General features: G+C 43.1%; 1 protein-coding gene across 1 annotated transcript in view; it reads left to right on the top strand.

Annotated features, from left to right (window-relative positions):
* The window catches only part of LOC141141228 (tenascin-X-like), a 167,616-nt gene extending 151,147 nt beyond the window's left edge, over nucleotides 1–16,469 (top strand). Inside the window, exons 48-50 of the mRNA XM_073628914.1 lie at nucleotides 11,019–11,276; nucleotides 15,580–15,653; nucleotides 15,739–16,469. Of these exons, the coding sequence (XP_073485015.1) occupies nucleotides 11,019–11,276; nucleotides 15,580–15,653; nucleotides 15,739–15,819 (413 nt within the window). The 3' untranslated portion in view covers nucleotides 15,820–16,469. The remainder of the gene's footprint in view (nucleotides 1–11,018; nucleotides 11,277–15,579; nucleotides 15,654–15,738) is intronic.
* Nucleotides 16,470–21,694: the final 5,225 nt, after the last annotated feature.

Below are 21,694 nucleotides of genomic sequence, written 5' to 3'. Positions count from 1 at the left end.
ACCAAGAAGTGCAAAGAAGAATGGAGTCTTTTATGTAAATGATGATGAATTTAATCCCATATCAACCCTATAGTAATTTTTTGTACCTATTTTAACTTTTGACAAATTGAAAAGGGGGTAGATCTTCTGTTAGGTATTGAAAGGTTTCCTCTTACTTCCTGCTGTGTCACTGGGACAGGATGTGAAGTATAGATCTCCCCAACAGACAATAAAAATGGAAAAATTAGAGGTTCTACTTGCATTTTGTAATGCCTCACAGCTTTTTACTTTTTTAATATGTTTACAGTGGGGATCGAAAGTTTGGGCACCCCAGGTAAAAATGTGTATTAATGTGCATAACGAAGCCAAGGAAAGATGGAAAAATCTCCAAATGGCATCAAATTACAGATTACACATATGTGTAATATATGTCAAAAAAAGTTAGATTTTATTTCCATGATTTACACTTTCAAAAATTACAGAAAACAAAAAAATGGTGTCTGCAAAAGTTTGGGCACCCTGCAGAATTTATTGCATGCACTGCCCCCTTTGCAAAGCAGAGACCTGCCAGTGTCATGGATTGTTCTCAATCATCGTCTGGGAAGACCAGGTGATGTCAATCTCAAAGGTTTTAAATGGCCAGACTCACCTGACCTTGCCCCAACAACCAGCACCATGGGTTCTTCTAAGCAGTTGTCTAGAAAACTGAAACTGAAAATAGTTGACGCTCACAAAGCTGGAGAAGGCTATAAGAAGATAGCAAAGCGTTTTCAGATATCAATATCCTCTGTTCGGAATGTAATTAAGAAATGGCAGTCATCAGGAACAGTGGAAGTTAAAGCAAGATCTGGAAGACCAAGAAAAATATCAGACAGAACAGCTCGCAAGATTGTGAGAAAAGCAATTCAAAACCCACGTTTGACTGCACGATCCCTCCAGAAAGATCTGGCAGACACTGGAGTTGTGGTACACTATTCCACTATAAAGAGATACTTGTACAAATATGGTCTTCATGGAAGAGTCATCAGAAGAAAACCTCTTCTACGTCCTCACCACAAAAATCAGCGTTTGAACTTTGCAAATGAACATATAGAGAAGCCTGAGGCATTTTGGAAACAAGTTCTGTGCACCGATGAGGTTAAAATAGAACTTTTTGGCCTGAATGAGCAAAGGTACGTTTGGAGAAGAAAGGGCACAGAATTTAATGAAAAGAACCTCTGTCCATTTGTTAAGCATGGGGGTGGATCAATCATGCTTTGGGGTTGTATTGCAACCAGTGGAACAGGGAACTTTTCACGAGTAGAAGGAAAAATGGATTCAATAAAATTTCAGCAAATTTTGGATGGTAACTTGATGCCATCTGTGAAAAAGCTGAAGTTAAAGAGAGGATGGCTTCTACAAATGGATATTGATCCTAAACACACCTCAAAATCCACGGGGGATTACATCAAGAGGCGTAAACTGAAGGTTTTGACATGGCCTTCACAATCTCCTGACCTCAACATTATTGAAAATCTATGGATAGACCTTAAAAGAGCAGTGCGTGACAGACAGCCCAGATATCTCAAAGAACTGGAAGACTTTTGTAAAGAAGAATGGGCAAAGATACCTCAAACAAGAATTGAAAGACTCTTGGCTGGCTACAAAAAGCGTTTACAAGCTGTGATACTTGCCAAAGGGGGCAGTACATGATATTAACTCTGCAGGGTGCCCAAACTTTTGCAGATGCCATTTTTTTGTTTTCTGTAATTTTGAAAGTGTAAATGATGGAAATAAAATCTAACTTTTTTGACATATTATAAGAATGTGTAATCTGTAATTTGATGCCATTTGGAGATTTTTCCATCTTTCCTTGGCTTTGTTATGCATATTAATACACATTTTTACCTAGGGTGCCCAAACTTTTGATCCACACTGTATGGCCAAATGCAATATGTTTTGTATGGCTAGGAGAAGAAGATTATAATAAGCAAAGATTCTCTCTCAAATATAAAAAATGACAATTTACAGCTTATAACTGTTATAAATATTATTAAAAACACATTTTTGTATTTATGTATCACATGTTTCGGTTAAGCTACCTTAAAAAGTTCATATAGTCTGGCAAGTTTATAAGAAGTGCCCATGGAACTCTTTAGAACTTTGCTCCTCCTCCACACGACAAATGTCAGTGCTTGTTCTAATTTCATGTAACTGTTTCCAGCAGGTAGATACCCTCCATCCTCGGTGCAGCTAAGCTCCCTCCCCACCACTACAGTTGCCACACAGACAGCTCAATGGCTGAAGAGTTTTGTAGTTAGGAGCCTGAAAGGGATTCAGAGATACTAATTCCCCATCAGGTCATCTGTCTCCCTGTGATTGGGGGCAGGCAGTAGGCAAATTCCATGGACAAACAGCCTGCTATTGGCTATAGAACTGCTTACTGTCAATCACAAGCAGATATTAATCTTTGAAGCTAAAATCAGTTTAATATCATTAGACTGAATTCACAAAGCTAAAACACCAGGATAAGTATACATAGTTGTAAAATAGTGACAGATATTTCTAGCTAAGTCCAATAAGATGTGAAAATGTCACCCATGTGGTTAAATTAGAAAGCTAAATTCTTGTGTCAAAGCTTTGCGAATTGAGCCTGTTGTCTAGCTATAACATATTTCCATATGCATCCTTCATTTTTCTAATTTGCTTCTCTTTGCCCTGTCCCTAAGGATGGATATTTACCAAATAAGTTGGATCTATTTGTAAAGTTAGGCTTATAATTTTAAGGACAGGCTTAATGCACTGGGGACAGCTTGTTTTATACTAATATCCTTTAGGCATTAAGACCAATATATATGTAGTACTGTATTTAGTATTTAACTGATGATGCATTTAATCCCATATGAACCCTAACCTAATTTTTTTTTACCTATTTTAACATTTCACAAATTGAAAAGGGGTTAGATCTTCTGTTAGGTATTGAAAGATTTCCTCTTACTTCCTGCTGTGTCACTGGGACAGGATGGGAAGTATAGATCTCCCCAACAGACAATAACAATGGAAAAATTAGAGGTTCTACTTGCATTTTGTAATGCCTCACAGCTTTTTACTTTTTTAATATATTTATGGCCAAATGCAATATGTTTTGTATGGCAAGGAGAAGAAGATTATAATAAGCAAAGATTCTCTCTCAAATGAAAAAAAAGAAAATTTACAGCTTATAACTGTTGTAAATATTACTAAAAACACATTTTTGTATTTATGTATCACATGTTTCGGTTAAGCTACCTTAAAAAGTTCATATAGTCTGGCAAGTTTATAAGAAGTGCCCATGGAACTCTTTAGAACTTTGCTCCTCCTCCACACGACAAATGTCAGTGCTTGTTCTAATTTCATGTACCCGCTTCCAACAATTGCAATTGCTGTTGTTCTGATCCTATTAATACCGCAGGCAGGCAGCTGCAGTATTTACCGTTAGTGTAGTGCGTCCTATGCACAGTGTGCACCTAAAGCTACCTGAAGACAATTGCTGTTGTTCTGATCCTATTAATACCACAGGCAGGCAGCTACAGTAATTACAGTTAGTGTACTGTGTCCTCTGCACAGTGTGCACCTAAAGCTACCTGAAGAAAATTGGTTTTGTTCTTCTGATCCTATTAGTACCACAGGCAGTCAGCTGCAGTATTTACAGTTATTGTACTGCGTCCTCTGCACAGTGTGCACCTAAAGCTACCTGAAGAAAATTGGTGGTATTCTTCTGATCTTATTAATACCACAGGCAGGCAGCTGCAGTATTTACAGTTAGTGTACTGTGTCCTCTGCACAGTGTGCACCTAAAGCTACCTGAAGACAATTGCTGTTGTTCTGATCCTATTAATACCACAGGCAGGCAGCTACAGTATTTACAGTTAGTGTACTGTGTCCTCTGCACAGTGTGCACCTAAAGCTACCTGAAGAAAATTGGTGGTGTTCTTCTGATCCTATTAGTACCACAGACAGGCAGCTGCAGTATTTACAGTTAGTGTACTGCATCCTCTGCACAGTGTGCACCTAATGCTACCTGGTTTTCTCATACTAATAATACTACAGGCAGGCAGTTGATTCTGCTAGCTGCAGTAGCAGTTTATATATACATCCCAGCTTTTTGCAGCTACATCTCATTGCAGGCCATTAGTATGTCTGGAAGGCCAACAAGGAGAGGCAGACAGTCACAAGCCAATAAAATAGGGCAAGCAGGCTCTGTGTCTAGAGGCAACAGTGCTGGTCAGGGACACGGTGCATCCTCATCAGCACGTGGCCGTGGGACACGCTTGTCCTTTTTTTCGGCAGCTGGTCGTGTTGAGCCTCAACATGCGGAAGACTTGGTAGAGTGGATGACCAAGCCGTCCTCATCCTCCTCATTCTCTCTCACCCAGGCTCAGGGTACTTTGTCTGGCAAAGCAGCTGCCAATGTGGCCTCTTCCCTCGGCTCAATGGCATCAATCACTCCTTCCCTAGCCCCACCATGTCCTCCTGAGGAGTTCCCCGATCTGTTTGACCACAGTGTTGGGTACATGCTCGAGGAGGATGCCCAGCTCTTTGTAGGCTCCGATGATGGTACCCAGCTAGAGGAAGGCAGTAACGTGAGCCCAGAGAGGGGGAGTGCCCAAGAAGGACAGCAATCTGGCAGTCATGTTCCCTCTGCTGCAGCATACTGCCAGCTTTCCAGTGATGAGGAGGGAGGGGATTATGAGGTCACTGACTCCACGTGGGTGCCTTATAGGAGAGAGGAGGAGGAGGCACATCTCCAACGAGGCAGGATGCCCTCCAGGGGTCAGCTTAAGGGCAGCACACCGACTGCATCACACCGCAGAGCTCCGCATGTTCAGGGTGCTGCTGTCTCTGTGCGTTATTCCAAAAGTTCTTTGGTGTGGGCCTTTTTTGATACGAGTGCATCATATCCCACCGCTGCTATTTGCAACATATGTCTCAAGCATATCTCACGTGGCCAAAACATCACCTGCTTGGGCACCACATGCTTGACCAGACATATGTCGACCTGCCATGCAGTTCATTGGCAAGCATACCTAAAAGACCCACACCAAAGAACAAAGCGGACCTCTCCTTGCTCCTCATCAGCTGGGATCTCCAACCCACTATACCTTCAATCCTCTCTGAAACCTGCACTGAGAGGAATGAAGGTGTAAAATTAGGTGTGTCACAGCCAAGTACTTGCGGGCAATCTGCTATTGGCACACCGACGTCAAATTGTACCAGGCAAATTTCCCTGCCCCAGCTGTTGCACTGCCGAAAGAAGTTTGCTCCCAGCCATCCACATGCCAAGCGGTTGAATGCTAGCTTGGCTAAATTGCTAGCATTTCAACTGCTGCGTTTTCAGTTGGTAGACTCTGCCCCCTTTCGTGAGTTTGTGGAATGTGCGGCTCCTTAGTGGCAGGTTCCCAAACGCCACTTTTTCTCACGGAAGGCGATTTCGGCTCTCTACCTGCATGTGGAAGGCAATGTCTTGGCCTCGCTGGACAGGGCGGTCAGTGGTAAGGTGCATATTACCGCTGACTCATGGTCCAGCAGGCATGGACAGGGACATTACCTATGTTTCACCGTGCACTGGGCGACTCTTCTGGCAGCTGGGAAGGATGCAGGACAGGGTGCAGAAGTGTTGGAGGTTGTTCCGCAACCACACCTCCAAAATTCTACTAGTGGTGATTCTGCAACACCTCTCTCCTCCACCCCCTCCTCTTCTTCTTCCTCCATGGCCTCTACCTGTGCTGATTTGTCCTCGGAACCAGCGATGCTCCGTTGGAGTTCAAGGGGCTACGCAGGCAAAAAGATGCCACACGGTACTTGAGCTGCTGTGCTTGGGGGACAGGAGCCACACTGGGGCAGAGATTCTGCCAGCTCTGCAGGGGCAGGTTCAGAGGTGGTTGATGCCACGCCAGCTTAAGCCAGGTATGGTGGTTTGCGACAATGGCACCAACCTCCTCTCTGCCCTCCGACAGGGACAACTGACCCATGTGCCCTGTTTGGCACACGTCCTTAGCTTGGTGGTGCAGCAGTTCTTGGGCAGGTACCCAGGCTTACAGGATGTCCTGAGGCAGGCCAGGAAAGTCTGTATGCATTTCCACAGGTCATATAATGCCAGTGCTCGGCTGGCTGACCTCCAAAAGGAATTTAACCTGACCAAGAACCGCCTAATCTGTGACATGCCCACCAGGTGGAACTCAATGTTGGCCATGCTTCAGCAGCTGTACACGCAGCAGAGGGCCATCAATGAGTACCTATGCGACTATGGCACCAGGACAGGGTCATAGTGGGCTATGATCAGGGATGCATCACTGTCCTGTCACCATTTAAGGAGGCCACGAGGATGGTGAGCAGTGACAGTGCATGCATCAGTGACACTGTCCCTCTTGTCCACCTGTTGGAGCACACGCTGTGTGGAATAATGGACAGGGCACTTGAGGCAGAACAGAGGGAGGAAGAGGAGGACTTCCTTACCTCTCAAGGCCCCCTTTATCCAGACAGTCTTCCTGTGTGCCCGCAGATCACACAGGAAGAGGACGAGGAGAAGGAGGAGGATTGTGTCAGCATGGAGGTGGAGCCTGGCACTCAGCATCGGCAGAAGTCTTCAAGGGATCATTTACAGTCCGAAGAAACCCATGGACTTGTACGTGGCTGGGAGGAGGTGGCTGCAGATCATGTCGTCCTTAGTGACCCAGAGGACTCTGGACCGAATTCCTCAGCAAACCTTCGCTGCATGGCCTCCCTCGATCCTTAAAAGCCTGCGGAAGGATCCTCGTATTCATGGTATCAAGGGGAGGGATGATTACTGGCTGGCAACCCTCCTTGATCCACGTTACAAGGGTAAGGTTGCGGACCTTATCTTGCCGTCGCAGAGGGAGCAGAGGATAAAACATCTTCGGGAGGCCTTGCAGAAAAGTTTGTGCAACGCGTTTCCAGAGCCTGGGAGGTTACAATTTCCTGGTCCTCCTGGACAACGTGTTGCTGAGGCTTCGGTCAGTCACAGAAGGAGCGGTGGAGAAGGTGGCCATCTGACCGATGCATTCAGACAATTTTTTAGTCCGCAGCCCCAAGGTCTGATCGGTTGCAGCAACCATCGCCAGCGTCTGATTCATATGGTGCAGGATTACCTAGGGACAAGATCATACTTGGACACCTTTCCCACCGACAATCCTCTGGGTTACTGGGTCTTGAGGATGGATCACTGACCAGAGCTTGCACAATTTGCAAATGAGCTACTGGCCTGTCCTGCATCCAGCGTTCTTTCGGAACGCATGGTCAGTGCTGCTGGAGGCTTTGTAACCGAACACAGGGTGCGCCTGTCCACAAAATTGGTCGATCGTCTGACCTTCATAAAAATGAATCAGTCTTGGATCACTAGCTACCAAACACCTGATGCTGATGTAACCAATTGATTTTTTTTTTAATGTGCGATCCCTTCAAGACTATGCTGCTGCTGAGTGACTATCTTGTTATGCTGAGCCACAATCCTCAATTTTCATGCTGATAGCTTGTACGAACATTTTTGGTTCTGGGCACCGCCACCAGTGGCCAAGGCCCAATTTTTCAGCCCCTGTTTAACAGGGGCGTGTAATTACAATGTTTAATGCAATACTTTGCAGCAGGGCTCATTCCTGCGCTCCAACTACAGTATCTGTGAGGAGTTGCAGTTTTGTGACACCAGCACCAGTGCCCAAGGCCCAATTTTTCAGCCCCTGTTTAACAGGGACATGTGATTACAATTCTTGATCTAATATTTCACAGCAGGGCCTATTCCTGCGCCCACCAAGAGTAACTGTGAGGGCTTACAGTGTTGTGGCAACACCACCACCACCACCAAAGGCCCAATTTTTCTGCCCCTGTTCAATAGGGACGTGTAATTACAATTCTTGATCTAACATTTAACAGCAGGGCCCATTCCTGCGCCCAACCAATAGTAACTGTGAGGACTTACAGTGTTGTAGCACCAGCACCACCACCAAAGGCCCAATTTTTCTGCCCCTGTTCAACAATGGCATGTAATTACAATTGTTGATCTAAAATTTCACAGCAGGGCCTGTTCCTGCGCCCACCAAGAGTAACTGTGAGGGCTTACAGTGTTGTGGCAACACCAACACTTAAGGCCCCAATTTCTGCAGAGTATATAGGGCAGGCTAACATCCAATTTACAAACGACTCCTACTTGCAAACGGAAGGTGACAACAGGAAGTGAGATGAAATCTACCCCTAGGAAGGGAAATTCTCTCCTGTAAGAGTTAAAATGGGAAAAGTGTGTCTCCTCTTCACTGATGCTTTATCACCAATCCTTTGTTTCACTAAAAACCCCACATTTAAAAAAAAACATTTGTCATTGGGACAGAAAGTGAGGTGACATCTTCTGAAGAGGTGCACAGACAGCAAAACAAATGTTACAGGGGTGATAACCCTTCCCCATGTTTTCCAAAAAGCTTAAAAATAGATTTTTTGGCTGGAGCTGCATTTTAAAAATGTACCAGTTCAAAATTACAAACAGATTCTACTTGACAACAAACCTACTGCTGTTCAGAGTATATAGGTCCTGGGGGCCCCACACCTTTCCTTTTTTTAATTTGGGTGCGGGGTTCCCCTTAATATCCATACAAGACCCAAAGGGCCTGGTAATGGACTGGGGGGGTACCCATGCGGTTTGTCTCACTGATTTTCATCTGTATTGCCGGGACCCGACATTACATTAAAGCCGCAAGCAGTTTTAAATGACTTTTATTCCTTTAAAAATGTCATTTTGTGCAGGAACTGTTCTAAGCTTGGGAAACACGTGCCACTTTACAGGCATACTATAGACACCCCCTAGGTACGATATTTAAAGGAATATTTCACTGTTATTTTTTCACTTTAACCACTTGCTTACTGGGCACTTAAACCCCCCTCCTGCCCAGACCAATTTTCAGCTTTCAGCGCTGTCGCACTTTGAATGACAATTGTGCGGTCATACAACACTGTACCCAAATGAAATTTTTATCATTTTTTTCCCACAAATAGAGCTTTCTTTTGGTGGTATTTAACCACAGCTGGGATGTTTATTTTTTGCTAAACAAACAAAAAAAGATGGAAAATTTTGAAAAAAAAATAAATCATGTTTCATAGTTTGTTATAAAATTTTGCAAACAGGTAATTTTTCTCCTTCATTGATATGTGCTGATGAGGCGGCACTAGTGGGCACTGATAGGCTGCATTGATGGGCACGGATAGGCACAGTTAATGCGGCACTGATAGGCACAGTTAAGGCGGCACTGATAGGCACAGTTAAGGTGGCACTGATAGGCACAGTTAAGGCAGCACTGATGGGGACAGATAAGGCAGTACTGATGGGCACAGATAAGGCAGCACTGATGGCCACTGATGGGCGCTGATGGGTGGTACTGATGGGTGGCACGGATGGGTGGCACGGATAGGTGGCACTGATGGGCACTGATAGGTACCACTGATGGGGGGCACTGATGGGGGGCACTGATGGGCAGTGATGGGCGGCACTGATGGGCACTTATGGGCACTGGTAGGTGACACTGATGGGCACTGATAGGTGGCACTGATGTGCAGCACTGTTGTTGTGGCACTGATGTGGGTGCTGATGGGTGGCACTGTGGGTGTTGATGGGTGGCACTGTGGGCACTGATGGATGGCACTGTGGGCACTGATGGGTGAAGCTGGTGGGCACTGGTAGGCAGCACTGCTGCCTATTGCAACATGATTGGGACTGATGTCCCTCTCACGGGCACCGGTGACCGGCTTTTTTTCTCCTCCTCACGCTGTCAGCGCGAGGAGAAAAAATAGCCGATTACCAGCTCTGTTTACATCATTGGCTGACAGCTGATCATGTGGTAAGGGGTCGGGATCGACCCCTTACTCTGATCTGTGATCAGGCGAGTCTCATAGACTCGCTGATCACCGAGCATGCTGCGCGCGCCCTGCGGGGGGCGCGCAGGCCACTCTTGCACGGGACGACGTCAATAAACGTCGTCTCGGCAATGTAGGTCCACGCTGTTGCTGTCATTTGGCAATAGTGCGATCTGAAGCGGTTAAGCATCATTAAAATCACTGCTCCCAAAAAAACAGCCATCTTTAAAACTTTTTTTGCATTGATACATGTCTCCTGGGGCAGGACCCGAGTCCCCAAACCCTTTTTAGGACAATACCATGCATATTAGCCTTTAAAATTAGCACTTTTGATTTTGAACGTTCGAGTCCCATAGACTTTATTGGGGTTCTAAAGTTCGCGCGAACTTTTGATCCGTTCGCAGGTTCTGGTGCGAACCGAACCGGGGGGGGGGGTGTTCGGCTCATCCCTATTCTCCAGTTTCCAGGCAGAAAGTACAGTAAAGCGGCAGGCAAGGGCACTGGAAAAAGCACTTGGGGGCAAACTGAGGTCAAATTATTTAATACAGTAATCCAATAAGATTACAATGTATTGTGTGTGTTGTGATTTATACATTTTGAATTTGCCACCGGTTCCACCCCCTTGCGTCGCGACAGTCGCAGGGAAGGGAAGCCGGAACACACAGAGAATTGGGCGGAAGATCCGGCCAGCGGACACAGTGGGAGTACATTGTGGGATCCCAGGGAGAATGTGTCTATGTGGGTAGGTGTGTGTAGATGGATGTTCACATCCAAGTCTGTTCAGGTCTGCAAAAACAACCCTAAAAAAGGTTTGCCTCCCTATTTTGGTTTTGCAGACCCAAATAGGATGGATCAGATGAACACTAATGCAAACAAATGCACATCCATCCTCCCATAGAGGTTGCATAGGTTCATTTTTCCTCCACAGAGGGAAAATTGGAATGGACATGGATTTCAGATATAATCCAACTCAGCAGGGGGATCTGTTTACAGATTCCCCTCTGACATGGAATGGAGGTTTGCCATGTGAGAGGGCCTAAAAACCAGTAAACTTGATACACATAATATGGGAAATCAAGATTCTATAAAAAAAAAAAAAACACTGCTTTTTCAAACAAAATGTAAAAAATGGCAAAATGACCACAGATTTATTGTTCTGTTCTTCACAGAGCCTGGAACAGTCAAGAACTTGATTCCACTGAAAATCACCACAGATTCAATATCTCTGAGCTGGGAGAAACCCGATGGAAATGTCAGTTCATATATGATCCTGATCAAGGAGAATTCAACATTCCAATCAAACATTACAACAATGAACGTCACTATTAGCAACTTACAACCTGGAAATACTTACACATTCCTGGTCTTTGCTCTCACTGATAACTCCAGATTACAGGGAAACAATGTATCAACGATTGCTCGAACAAGTAAGTACAAGATTTACCATATACTTTTGTTAAAGTGGAAGTACACTGCATCTGGGCACCACAAACCAAAAACATTGTTTAATTAATTTATTAATATTCAAAGCAAACTCGCCCATCCACCCATGTCTTTATCATTTATTTTGCTGAGAAACCACTTTGAAATACAACCCTAGCATTTCTGGTGGTGACCATCTTGAGTGAGGGCAGATGATTCATGTAGCATTTTCTTCCTGGAATCCATATGCCCTTAGCTCAGTCATGAGGGTGTGTTTAACTAAGAAAACCCCTCCTCCAACACTGAGGTTGGTAAATTCCACAGTTAACTCTGTATACCCAAAATAGTTCAGTCACATGTTTTTTAGTGCTTGTTCACACTTGACTAAATTTCCAACACTTAACAAACGCTCCTATAGCGTTAGTATGGGTGTCAGACTTGCGTTAATGAGCTTAAGTATGGGCATTAGACTGGCGTTTTACAAGCGTTAATGATGAATTAAAAATGCTCCCTAATTGCCCTATGGCAATGTGAAGTGTTTGATGAGCATTAAGGCACGTTAAAACTGCTCCACAAACTCCAATTCCATTACATGAAATAAACTAATCTTAACGTTCCGCAACCGCACCACAACTGTATGCTAGAGCGTTTGCAAATCGTTACCATAGACTTGAATGGGAGGCATTGAAAGGCTTCAAACGCCTCCTGAAGTGACATGAAGCTTCAATTTTGAAGCGATGTGAGGCTAACACTTCATGTTTTGATAATGTGAACAGCAGTGTGTGCTGTCCATTGTATCATTTGCATAGGCATTTGAGGGGCATTTTTAACCCCTTGTCGCCGACCGTACGCACATATGCGGCCTCGGCTTGAAGGGGTTATACCAGGGTGATGCCTACTTTTAAGTGCAAAGGAGGGATTTGGGGACTTTTAGACCCCCGATCCCTCCATAAAGAGTACCTGTCACTGCCTATTACTGTCACAACGGATGTTTACATTCCTAGTGACAGCAATAAAAGTGATCAGAATTTTTTTTTTTTAAAGGGACAATGTAAAAAAAAAAAAAATAAGAGAAAAAAAATTGGGCTAAATTTACTGTTTAGTTTTTCTTTTACTTCATGAAAGTGTATTTTTTTCCCAAAAAATTGGGTTTGAAAGACCACTGCGCAAATATCGTGAGACATAAAATATTGCAACAATCTCCATTTTATTTTCTAGTGTCTCTGCTAAAATATATATATAATGTTTGGGTGTTCTAAGTAATTTTCTAGCAGAAAATACAGATTTTACCTTGTAAGCAACAAATGTCAGAAATAGGCTTAGGCATGAAAGGATTAATGCCTCTCAAACACCTGCTTTTAATGCCAGTGTGAGCTTAGCCTTAAACAGAATCATGCACTGTTTATAGTACTTGCTAGAACAATTCTGACTTTTAAGAAACATTTGTAATACATGCTGTCATGCCAGACAGGGATATAACAGGTTGAAAATATAGTAGCATTTTCCACAGAGACAGGAATTCTTTAGGTTCTGGTTAATGCATTAAAGATAAGGCTTAACAAATTTTAAAATATTGCTTAATAGAAGAAAAAAGATTAAATGGTGCAAACAAAAAAAATACTAGCAACGGTAAAAAAAAGTGAATAGGGATGAAAAGTATTTAACAGGGTTCTTGGCTGGTCTGTGGTTGAATCACTTTAGCGTAAGTCCGATCACTGGTCCTCAGAATAACTTTTTCCTATATGCATAGTTTGATGGAAAATGGAAAGCTGCCAAGCTCTAGCTCCACCTGCTTTTTATGGTCGTTGAGGAGGGCTGTTACATAAGAAATTATATGTTAAATCAGAGGTTCTGAGGTGGGGCTAAGGAGTGTGGATGTGTTCCAGGTAGTCAGCAGACCCTCCTTTAGATGCAGTATTTTTACTATATCGATATTTCTCAATGCTCACGCTACAATAAAGCAGCTCGTAGTTTATTATGCATAAAGGTCTAATGATCTGAACAAGACTAAACTTGCTGTATCTGTTTTTGGCTCCCTAAAAAGTGATAATGTGTCTTCTTTGCCCGTGTACCTCACAATACAGTATAGTCGTATTTAGTCTCGTCATCCCTGTATACTTTTTGAGTATGATCAACATTAACATAATTTAATCATATCAGAGGTTATGAATTTATGTGTGGATGTTGGGAACTGAATAGACAAATTCTAGGTCAGATTCTGCAAGTCCTCAAATACAAAACTGCTAAATGGCTTTACTACAGTGACATACAGACAGACTTTGGATGTTTATTCTCTCAACTGCAGGCTAAATTAGTTCTGAACCGCATTGGATCCTGTTTTTGTTCTGCTAACAGATTTTATGATAGGCTCATTAAAACACTGTTTTTCCAGACACTGCTTTTGATGATAGTTATGATGGCTATTTGACCCTTAAGAGGTTTTACAATATTTGAAGTATTGATAATAATGGTTTACATTGCTGCCAGTTTTAAAAAATCCCTTTGCAGTTTAGTGATTGGTGGATTACTTTGATGGTTATACTGGAATTTAAAGGCCTGATAGGCCCCTTTCACACGGAGTGGATTACGCCAGGAGTCTGCTTGCTCAGAGGGGGATCTGTCCCCTGATCCATGCTGAGCGGGCATACCGCCTGTTCATTTACACCCATCTGCCACCTGATCTGATCCACCCAGATAAAGGGGATTGAATCTCCACCCGTCTCTTTTTAGTGGAAAGGACTGGATTGGATATAAGCCGGTGTAAACGGACCAAAATCCATTTATGCCTGCAGCCCAATAGAGGAGAATGGAGGGTCTGATCTGGTCCACCTGAAAAACGGACAGGCAGACTTGATCGGACCACTAGTATGAAAGGGGCTTTAGGTGAATGAAATCCTTTAACTTTGAATAGTATATAATGTTGCAGAGCTGCAAACGCTCAGGACAACACCCCATTCACCACTCAGTTTTGGTGTCCTTCAGACCTCAGTATCACCACAATAGAGCTATTGTCAAGTTAACAGGCACTGCTTCATTTGGCCTGGATAGCTAGGTTATGAAGGGATTAGGCAAATGAGAATTTATACTGCCCCCTAGCAATTGCCACCCTTATTCCTCCTTGGCAACAGACTGGCCTTGACTATTGTCAACAGGAATAAGGAGTATCATTCATGGGCAGATCTCTCTTCAGATTTGCCTGTCCTCATTAGACCTGTTTGATACTAGCATTTCTCCTGCTTAGTCATTCATATCTTGGACACAACCAGATTTTGACAAGTTATACCCAAATTTCCTGCACTGCTCAAAAATTTTGAGCAATACACACCCACTATTTTTTAAAATATTAGTATTTATAGATTTAGTTAGCTCTTACATACTAATATTTTACAGAGATTATAAAGGTCCCTTTTTTGATTTTTAAAAAATAACAAACATGTCATACTTACCTGCTCCGTGCAATGGTTTTGCACAGAGCAGCCCTGATCTTACTCTTGTCAGGTCCTGCACTGGTGCTCCAGGCTCCTCCCCCCACGACTGTGTGCCTCCCATAGGAAAACTGCATAAGACACACAGACCATGTCTCAGCCTCACGCCCTGTGCCCTCCTTACTGGCTTTAATTGACAGCAATGGCTTCCGCTGCTTTGTTTGAACCAATGGGGAATGCATTTAAGTGGTTGTAAAGGCAGAAGGTTTTTTATCTTAATGCATTCTATCCATTGAGATAAAAAGCCTTCTGTGTGCAGCAGCCCCCCTAATACTTACCTGAGCCCCATCTCTGTCCAGCAATGTTTCACAAGAGACTCGGCTGCCCGGGACTCTCCCTCCCCAATGGCTGGGACAGCAGTGCAGCGCCATTGGCTCCCACTGCTGTAAAGCAAAGTCAGTGAGCCAAATGGGACACTGTGTCTGAGTGGACACAGGGAGCTGTGGCTCAGGCGCCCCCATAGCAAGCTGCTTGCTGTGGGGCCACTCAACAGAAAGGAGGGGCCAGGAGTGTTGATGAGGGAACCGAGGAGGATCCGGGCTGCTCTGTGCAAAAGCCCTGCACAGAGGAGGTAAGTGTAACATGTTTGTTATTTTTAACAAAAAAAAAAAAAAAAATGAGACTTTAGTATCACTTTAAGGTAAAAAAAAAACCTTCTGACTTTAGAATCACTTTAACATAATTTAACATTTTTCATTATCTTGTTATCTAAATCACTCATATTACATTCCTATAATGTCCTGCATCCCACTGCTCAGAAAAAACAATAACTTTATGTCACCAATCCTGTCTGAGTTTTTTTTTTTTTTCTTATTTATTGCAGATTCCATCAGTTTTATTGTTTCATTAAGTTACCAATCAAGCTCTTCAGATAGTGAAATCTTAATCGTTAACCTGGTAAGATATGATAGGTTATTTATTTAAATGTATTGAAATGCTTTTGTAAAATGAACTGGTAGTTACATTGTCTATTTTCTTATAGATAAACGAAAAACTTCAAGCCAATTTTCCAAAACAGAATGTGACAGCTGTCATTAAAAAAGTACAGAAAATCAGCAGTTAGCAGTAACACATCCAAACAATGGATACAATGCCACAAATGTCTTCAATGAAGCACTGAAACATTCTGAAAATTCAGGAAATCATGGAAAATAGAAAAGTATCTTTTTTTACTGTTTTCCACTTAAGTATTAAAGGACTTTACATTTTATAAATGAAGCAAAAACGTTTAAACAGAATGTCCTGTTTTTTATTCCTCTACAAATGATATTTAGGTTCCATGCACACCAGCATTTTTTAAGCTAAAAAAAGCTGGAAAAAATGCTGGATGAAAAATGCTGATAATAGCTTTTTGTAGTAGCGTGTTAGCAGCGGTTTAGGAGAGTTAGCATTTTAGCAGCGTTTTTGCAGTAAAAGGAAAAAAAAAAGCTATCAGTAGCGTTTAGGAGCGTTTAGCAGCATTTAAGAGCGTTTCTGCTGCAAAAACGCTCTTTTTTTCTGCTCCTAGACGTTGAAACTCAAAAAACGCTAATAGTCTAAAGTAGTGTGCATGAATACTATTAGGAGCAGAAAAACCATGCTAATAACAGCTTATAGGAGCTTAAAAAAACACTAGTGTGCATGGAGCCTTGGATTGTATGATTGATAGTCATGTATTTTTATTTAACATTACATTTAAAATGTACAAATAAATAATAAAAAATAATAAAAATACATCTGTCTGCTCATTGTTTTTATCTATTAGTTCCTTTAATGTGAGAATCCAGTGTCTCTCGGTGTCTTGGAATCCAAGAGTCACAAGGCTGTTTAGTGTGGACTTGTATTGTTGACATTGCATCTGTAAACCTCTTGACTGTCTGCTACTGTACCAGGCTCTTCTCCACTGACTGCCACTACACAAATACACTTTTCCACCGGCCATTGTACTATTGTACTGCGCTGCTCTTCTATTCTGACTGCTATTACAATCACTCTTCCCCTCCGACTGTCACTACACTCACACTCTTCTCCGCAAGATGTCGCTGTACCATGCTCTTCTCCATAGACCACCACTGCACCTGCCTGCTTCACCCCTGACTGCCACTGTACCATGTTCTTTCCACTGGCTGTTTCTTCATTTCTTATTTTAATGATACACCACAACAGACCACAAACCAGATTGTATGCTGTGCCATACATTAGCAGACCTCCCAAATTTTTGACATGGAAACGAGGGATACCTATTAGCAAAAGTATGTAGGCTTAGGACACACCCCATGCCACGCCCCCTTAAAGGAAAATGATACCAAAGAAATGATTAGTTAAACCCTCAAGTGCTTTTTTTTACCACTATTATTTCCTTTATACTGGCTTTTGAAATTTACAAATGAAGAATTTCAGAAATTAGATGAAAGGTTTAGCACTGGGAAACTTTTTTAAAGATGAAAAGTGAATTTTATATACAACTATATAGATCACACCAAAATGAGGGACAAATGAGGAGGAGGAAGGGACAAAGGAATTTGTTCCAATCGGGGACAGTCCCTCGAAATCAGGGACAGTTGGGAGTTTTGCATTACAGTAGATTCCCCAGAATGCTGAACTCTGTATATTGTATTGTACATTAATACCACTAATATTTTTTTTTTAGGGAGGTGAGATTGTATTCTGCTCAATGAATGAGCACAGTGCTATTAATTAGGAACAAAGCATAGTGTACTATCTAGTTACATAGTTACATAGTTACATAGTAGGAGAGGTTGAAAAAAGACACAAGTCCATCAAGTCCAACCTATGTGTGTGATTATGTGTCAGTATTACATTATATATCCCTGTATGTTGCGGTCATTCAGGTGCTTATCTAATAGTTTCTTGAAGCTATCAAGGCTCCCCGCTGAGACCACCGCCTGTGGAAGGGAATTCCACATCCTTGCTGCTCTTACAGTAAAGAACCTTCTACGTAGTTTAAACTTAAACCTCTTTTCTTCTAATTTTAATGAGTGGCCACGAGTCTTGTTAAACTATTTTCTGCGAAAAGGTTTTATCCCTATTGTGGGGTCACCAGTACGGTATTTGTATATTGAAATCATATCCCCTCTCAAGCGTCTCTTCTCCAGAGAGAATAAGTTCAGTGCTCGCCAACCTTTCCTCATAACTAAGATCCTCCAGACCCTTTATTAGCTTTGTTGCCCTTCTTTGTACTCACTCCATTTCCAGTACATCCTTCCTGAGGACTGGTGCCCAGAACTGGACAGCATACTCCAGGTGCGGCCGGACCAGAGCCTTGTAGAGTGGGAGAATTATCGTTTTATCTCTGGAGTTGATCCCCTTTTTAATGCATGCCAATATTCTGTTTGCTTTGTTAGCAGCAGCTTGGCATTGCATGCCATTGCTGAGCCTATCATCTACTAGGACCCCCAGGTCCTTTTCCATCCTAGATTCCCCCAGAGGTTCTCCCCCCAGTGTATAGATTGCATTCATATTTTTGCCACCCAAATGCATTATTTTACATTTTTCTACATTGAACCTCATTTGCCATGTAGTCGCCCACCCCATTAAATTGTTCAGGTCTTTTTGCAAGGTTTCCACATCCTGCGGAGAAGTTATTGCCCTGCTTAGCTTAGTATCGTCTGCAAATACAGAGATTGAACTGTTTATCCCATTCTCCAGATCGTTTATGAACAAATTAAATAGGATTGGTCCCAGCAGAGAACCCTGGGGAACCCCACTACCCACCCCTGACCATTGTGAGTACTCCCCATTTATCACCACCCTCTGAACTCGCCCTTGTAGCCAGTTTTCAATCCATGTACTCACCCTATGGTCCATGCCAACGGACCTTATTTTGTACAGTAAACGTTTATGGGGAACTGTGTAAAATTCTTTTGCAAAATCCGGATACACCACATCTACAGGCCTTCCTTTATCTAGATGGCAACTCACCTCCTCATAGAAGGTTAATAGATTGGTTTGGCAAGAACGATTCTTCATGAATCCATGCTGATTACTGCTAATGATACCGTTCTTATTACTAAAATCTTGTATATAGTCCCTTATCATCCCCTCCAAGAGTTTACATACTATTGATGTTAGGCTAACTGGTCTGTAATTCCCAGGGATGTATTTTGGGTCCTTTTTAAATATTGGTGCTTTTCTCCAATCAGATGGTACCATTCCAGTCAGTAGACTATCTGTAAAAATTAGGAACAACGGTCTGGCAATCACTTGACTGAGATCCCTAAGTACCCTCGGATGCAAGCCATCTGGTCCCGGTGATTTATTAATGTTAAGTTTCTCAAGTCTAATTTTAATTCTGTCCTCTGTTAACCATGGAGGTGCTTCCTGTGTTGTGTCAGGATAAACACTGCAGTTTTGGTTACTGAAGCCCCCCGATTCACTTGTGAAGACTGAGGAGAAGAATAAATTCAATACCTTCGCCATCTCCCCATCCTTTGTAACCAGATGTCCTTCCTCATTCTTTATGGGGCTAATATGGTCTGTCCTCCCTTTTTTACTGTTTACATACTTAAAGAATTTCTTGGGATTTTTTTTGCTCTCCTCCGCTATGTTTCTTTCATGTTCTATCTTAGCTGTCCTAATTGCACCCTTACATTTCTTGTTGCATTCTTTATAAAGTCTGAATGCTGAGGATGATCTCTCAACCTTGTATTTTTTTAAGGCCTTCTCCTTTGCTTTTATATGCATTTTTACATTGGAGTTAAGCCATCCAGGACTTTTGTTCGCTCTTTTAAATTTATTACCCAATGGGATACATTGGCTAATGCCCTTATTTAATATGCTCTTAAAGCAAACCCATCTCTCCGTATTCTTGGTTCCTAATATTTTATCCCAATTTATGCCTTTTAGCAAGGTTTGTAGTTTAGGGAAGTTGGCTCTTTTGAAATTTAGTGTCTTTGTATTCCCTTTATGTTTCCTATTTGTGTGATTTATACTGAAACTAATTGACCTGTGATCGCTGTTACCTATATTGCCCCGTATTTTTCACATCCGTGATCAGGTCTGTATTGTTGGTAATCAGTAGATCCAGTAATGTTTTATTTCTAGTTGGTGCGTCTACCATCTGAGCCATAAAATTGTCCTGCGAGACATTAAGGAACTGGCGAGCCTTAAATGAATGCGCGGTTCCCTCCGCCCAGTCTATGTCTGGATAATTAAAATCCCCCATTATGATAACACTTCCCATCCTTGCTGCTAATCCAAATTGTGATAGGAGATCTGTCTCCACTTCCTCCCTCAGGTTAGGGGGCCTATAGCATACTCCCAGTATTATTTTCCCCTTAGCTTCATCCCTTTGGAGCTCTACCCATAAGGATTCCACCTCCTCTCTAGCTCCCTCAGTGATGTCATCTCTCACATTCACTTGTACATTATTCTTAATATATAGGCATACCCCTCCCCCTTTTTTACCCTCTCTATCCTTGCGGTATAGGGTATACCCTTGAATGTTTGCCAGCCAATCATGAGAGCTGTTGAACCAGGTCTCTGAAATTCCCACAAAATCCAAATCCTCCCCGTACAACCGTATCTCTAGTTCACCCATCTTGTCCGCCATGCTCCTGGCATTGGTGAACATGCCACATAGTTTAGACCGGTCGCATATTGTCCTCATATTGGGCATTTCGAGATTGCAACTAGGACTTGCTACTATACTCACCTTGTGTTTTTGTGCTTTGATTAACCTACCACTAATGCCCCCAATACTACCCTCTGGAATATCTTCCGCACTGGCTATCTCTGCCTCTGGACCCTTCCCCCCATCGCCTAGTTTAAAAACCCCTCTAACTTTATGGCCATCTTCATTCCCAGCAGATCTGCACCCTCCTCATTTAGGTGCAGTCCGTCCCTTCTATAGTACCGGTTACCGACTGAGAAGTCGGCCCAGTCCTCCAGGAACCCAAACCCCTCCTTACTACACCAGCTCCTCAGCCACATGTTTACTTCCCTAATCTCCCTCTGCCTTTCTGGTGTGGCTCGATGTACCGGTAGTATTCCTAAGAATACTACCTTGGAGGTCCTTTTCCTCAATTTAGCTCCCAAGTCCCTAAAATCGTTCTTTAGGACACTCCATCTGCCTCTGACTTTGTCATTGGTGCCAACGTGCACCATGACAGCCGGGTCTTCCCCAGCCCCTCCCAGTAATCTGTCCACAAGATCCGTGATGTGCCGAACCCGAGCGCCCGTTAGACAACATACTGTTCGGCACTTCAGGTCTTGGTTACAGATTGCCCTCTCTGTCCTTCTAAGAATTAGGTCCACTACCACCAGAATCTGTCTTTCCTTTCCCTTTGCTGCCCCCCCACTCTCACTGGAGGAGTTCTTCCCCCGGCAGCTAGGAGAGTCCCTCAGCTCCAGCAGTGCTGGTCCCTGATTGGTTTCACCAATGTCACTCAATGGAGCGTACTTATTGGGATGCTCCAGTCCTGAATCGGCCTCCCTGGCACTTCCCCCTCTACCCCTCCTGACTGTCACCCATCTACTCTTTGCTAGTGCCTGCACCTCTTTGTCTCCACCCGCCTCTGTGCTAGCCCCAGCCGGCACCTGCCGTGTACGTTCCTGGCTCTCCTTTAGTATGGAGGGACTTCTCAGTACTGACAGTTGCTTCCCCAGATTCAGAACCTGGGCTTCCAGGGAAACAATGTGCTTACATTTTGCACAGCAGTATTTGCCCTTGATCGGATGATCAAGGAACGCATACATGCAGCAAGATGTACAAAGAGTCGCCTCTCCACACCCGCCGGGCATCGTACCTATTAAATTTAGTGAGGATTGGGGATTTTACCCTGTCCAAATTACCTAACAGCTAGCTTCCTGGCACTAATACTCAAGACAATACACAGGTACACAGGTACAAAAACAAGAAAATACACAGGTACTCACAGACCTACGTGCAATCGCAGAACAGTCGCAGACCTACGTGCACTCGCAATACTCAAGTATAC

Source organism: Aquarana catesbeiana, linkage group LG04, assembly GCF_042186555.1.
Source record: "Aquarana catesbeiana isolate 2022-GZ linkage group LG04, ASM4218655v1, whole genome shotgun sequence".
Taxonomy (NCBI): domain Eukaryota; kingdom Metazoa; phylum Chordata; class Amphibia; order Anura; family Ranidae; genus Aquarana; species Aquarana catesbeiana.
Note: the sequence above shows the minus strand (reverse complement) of the source record. Positions and strands in the feature narration are given on the sequence as shown.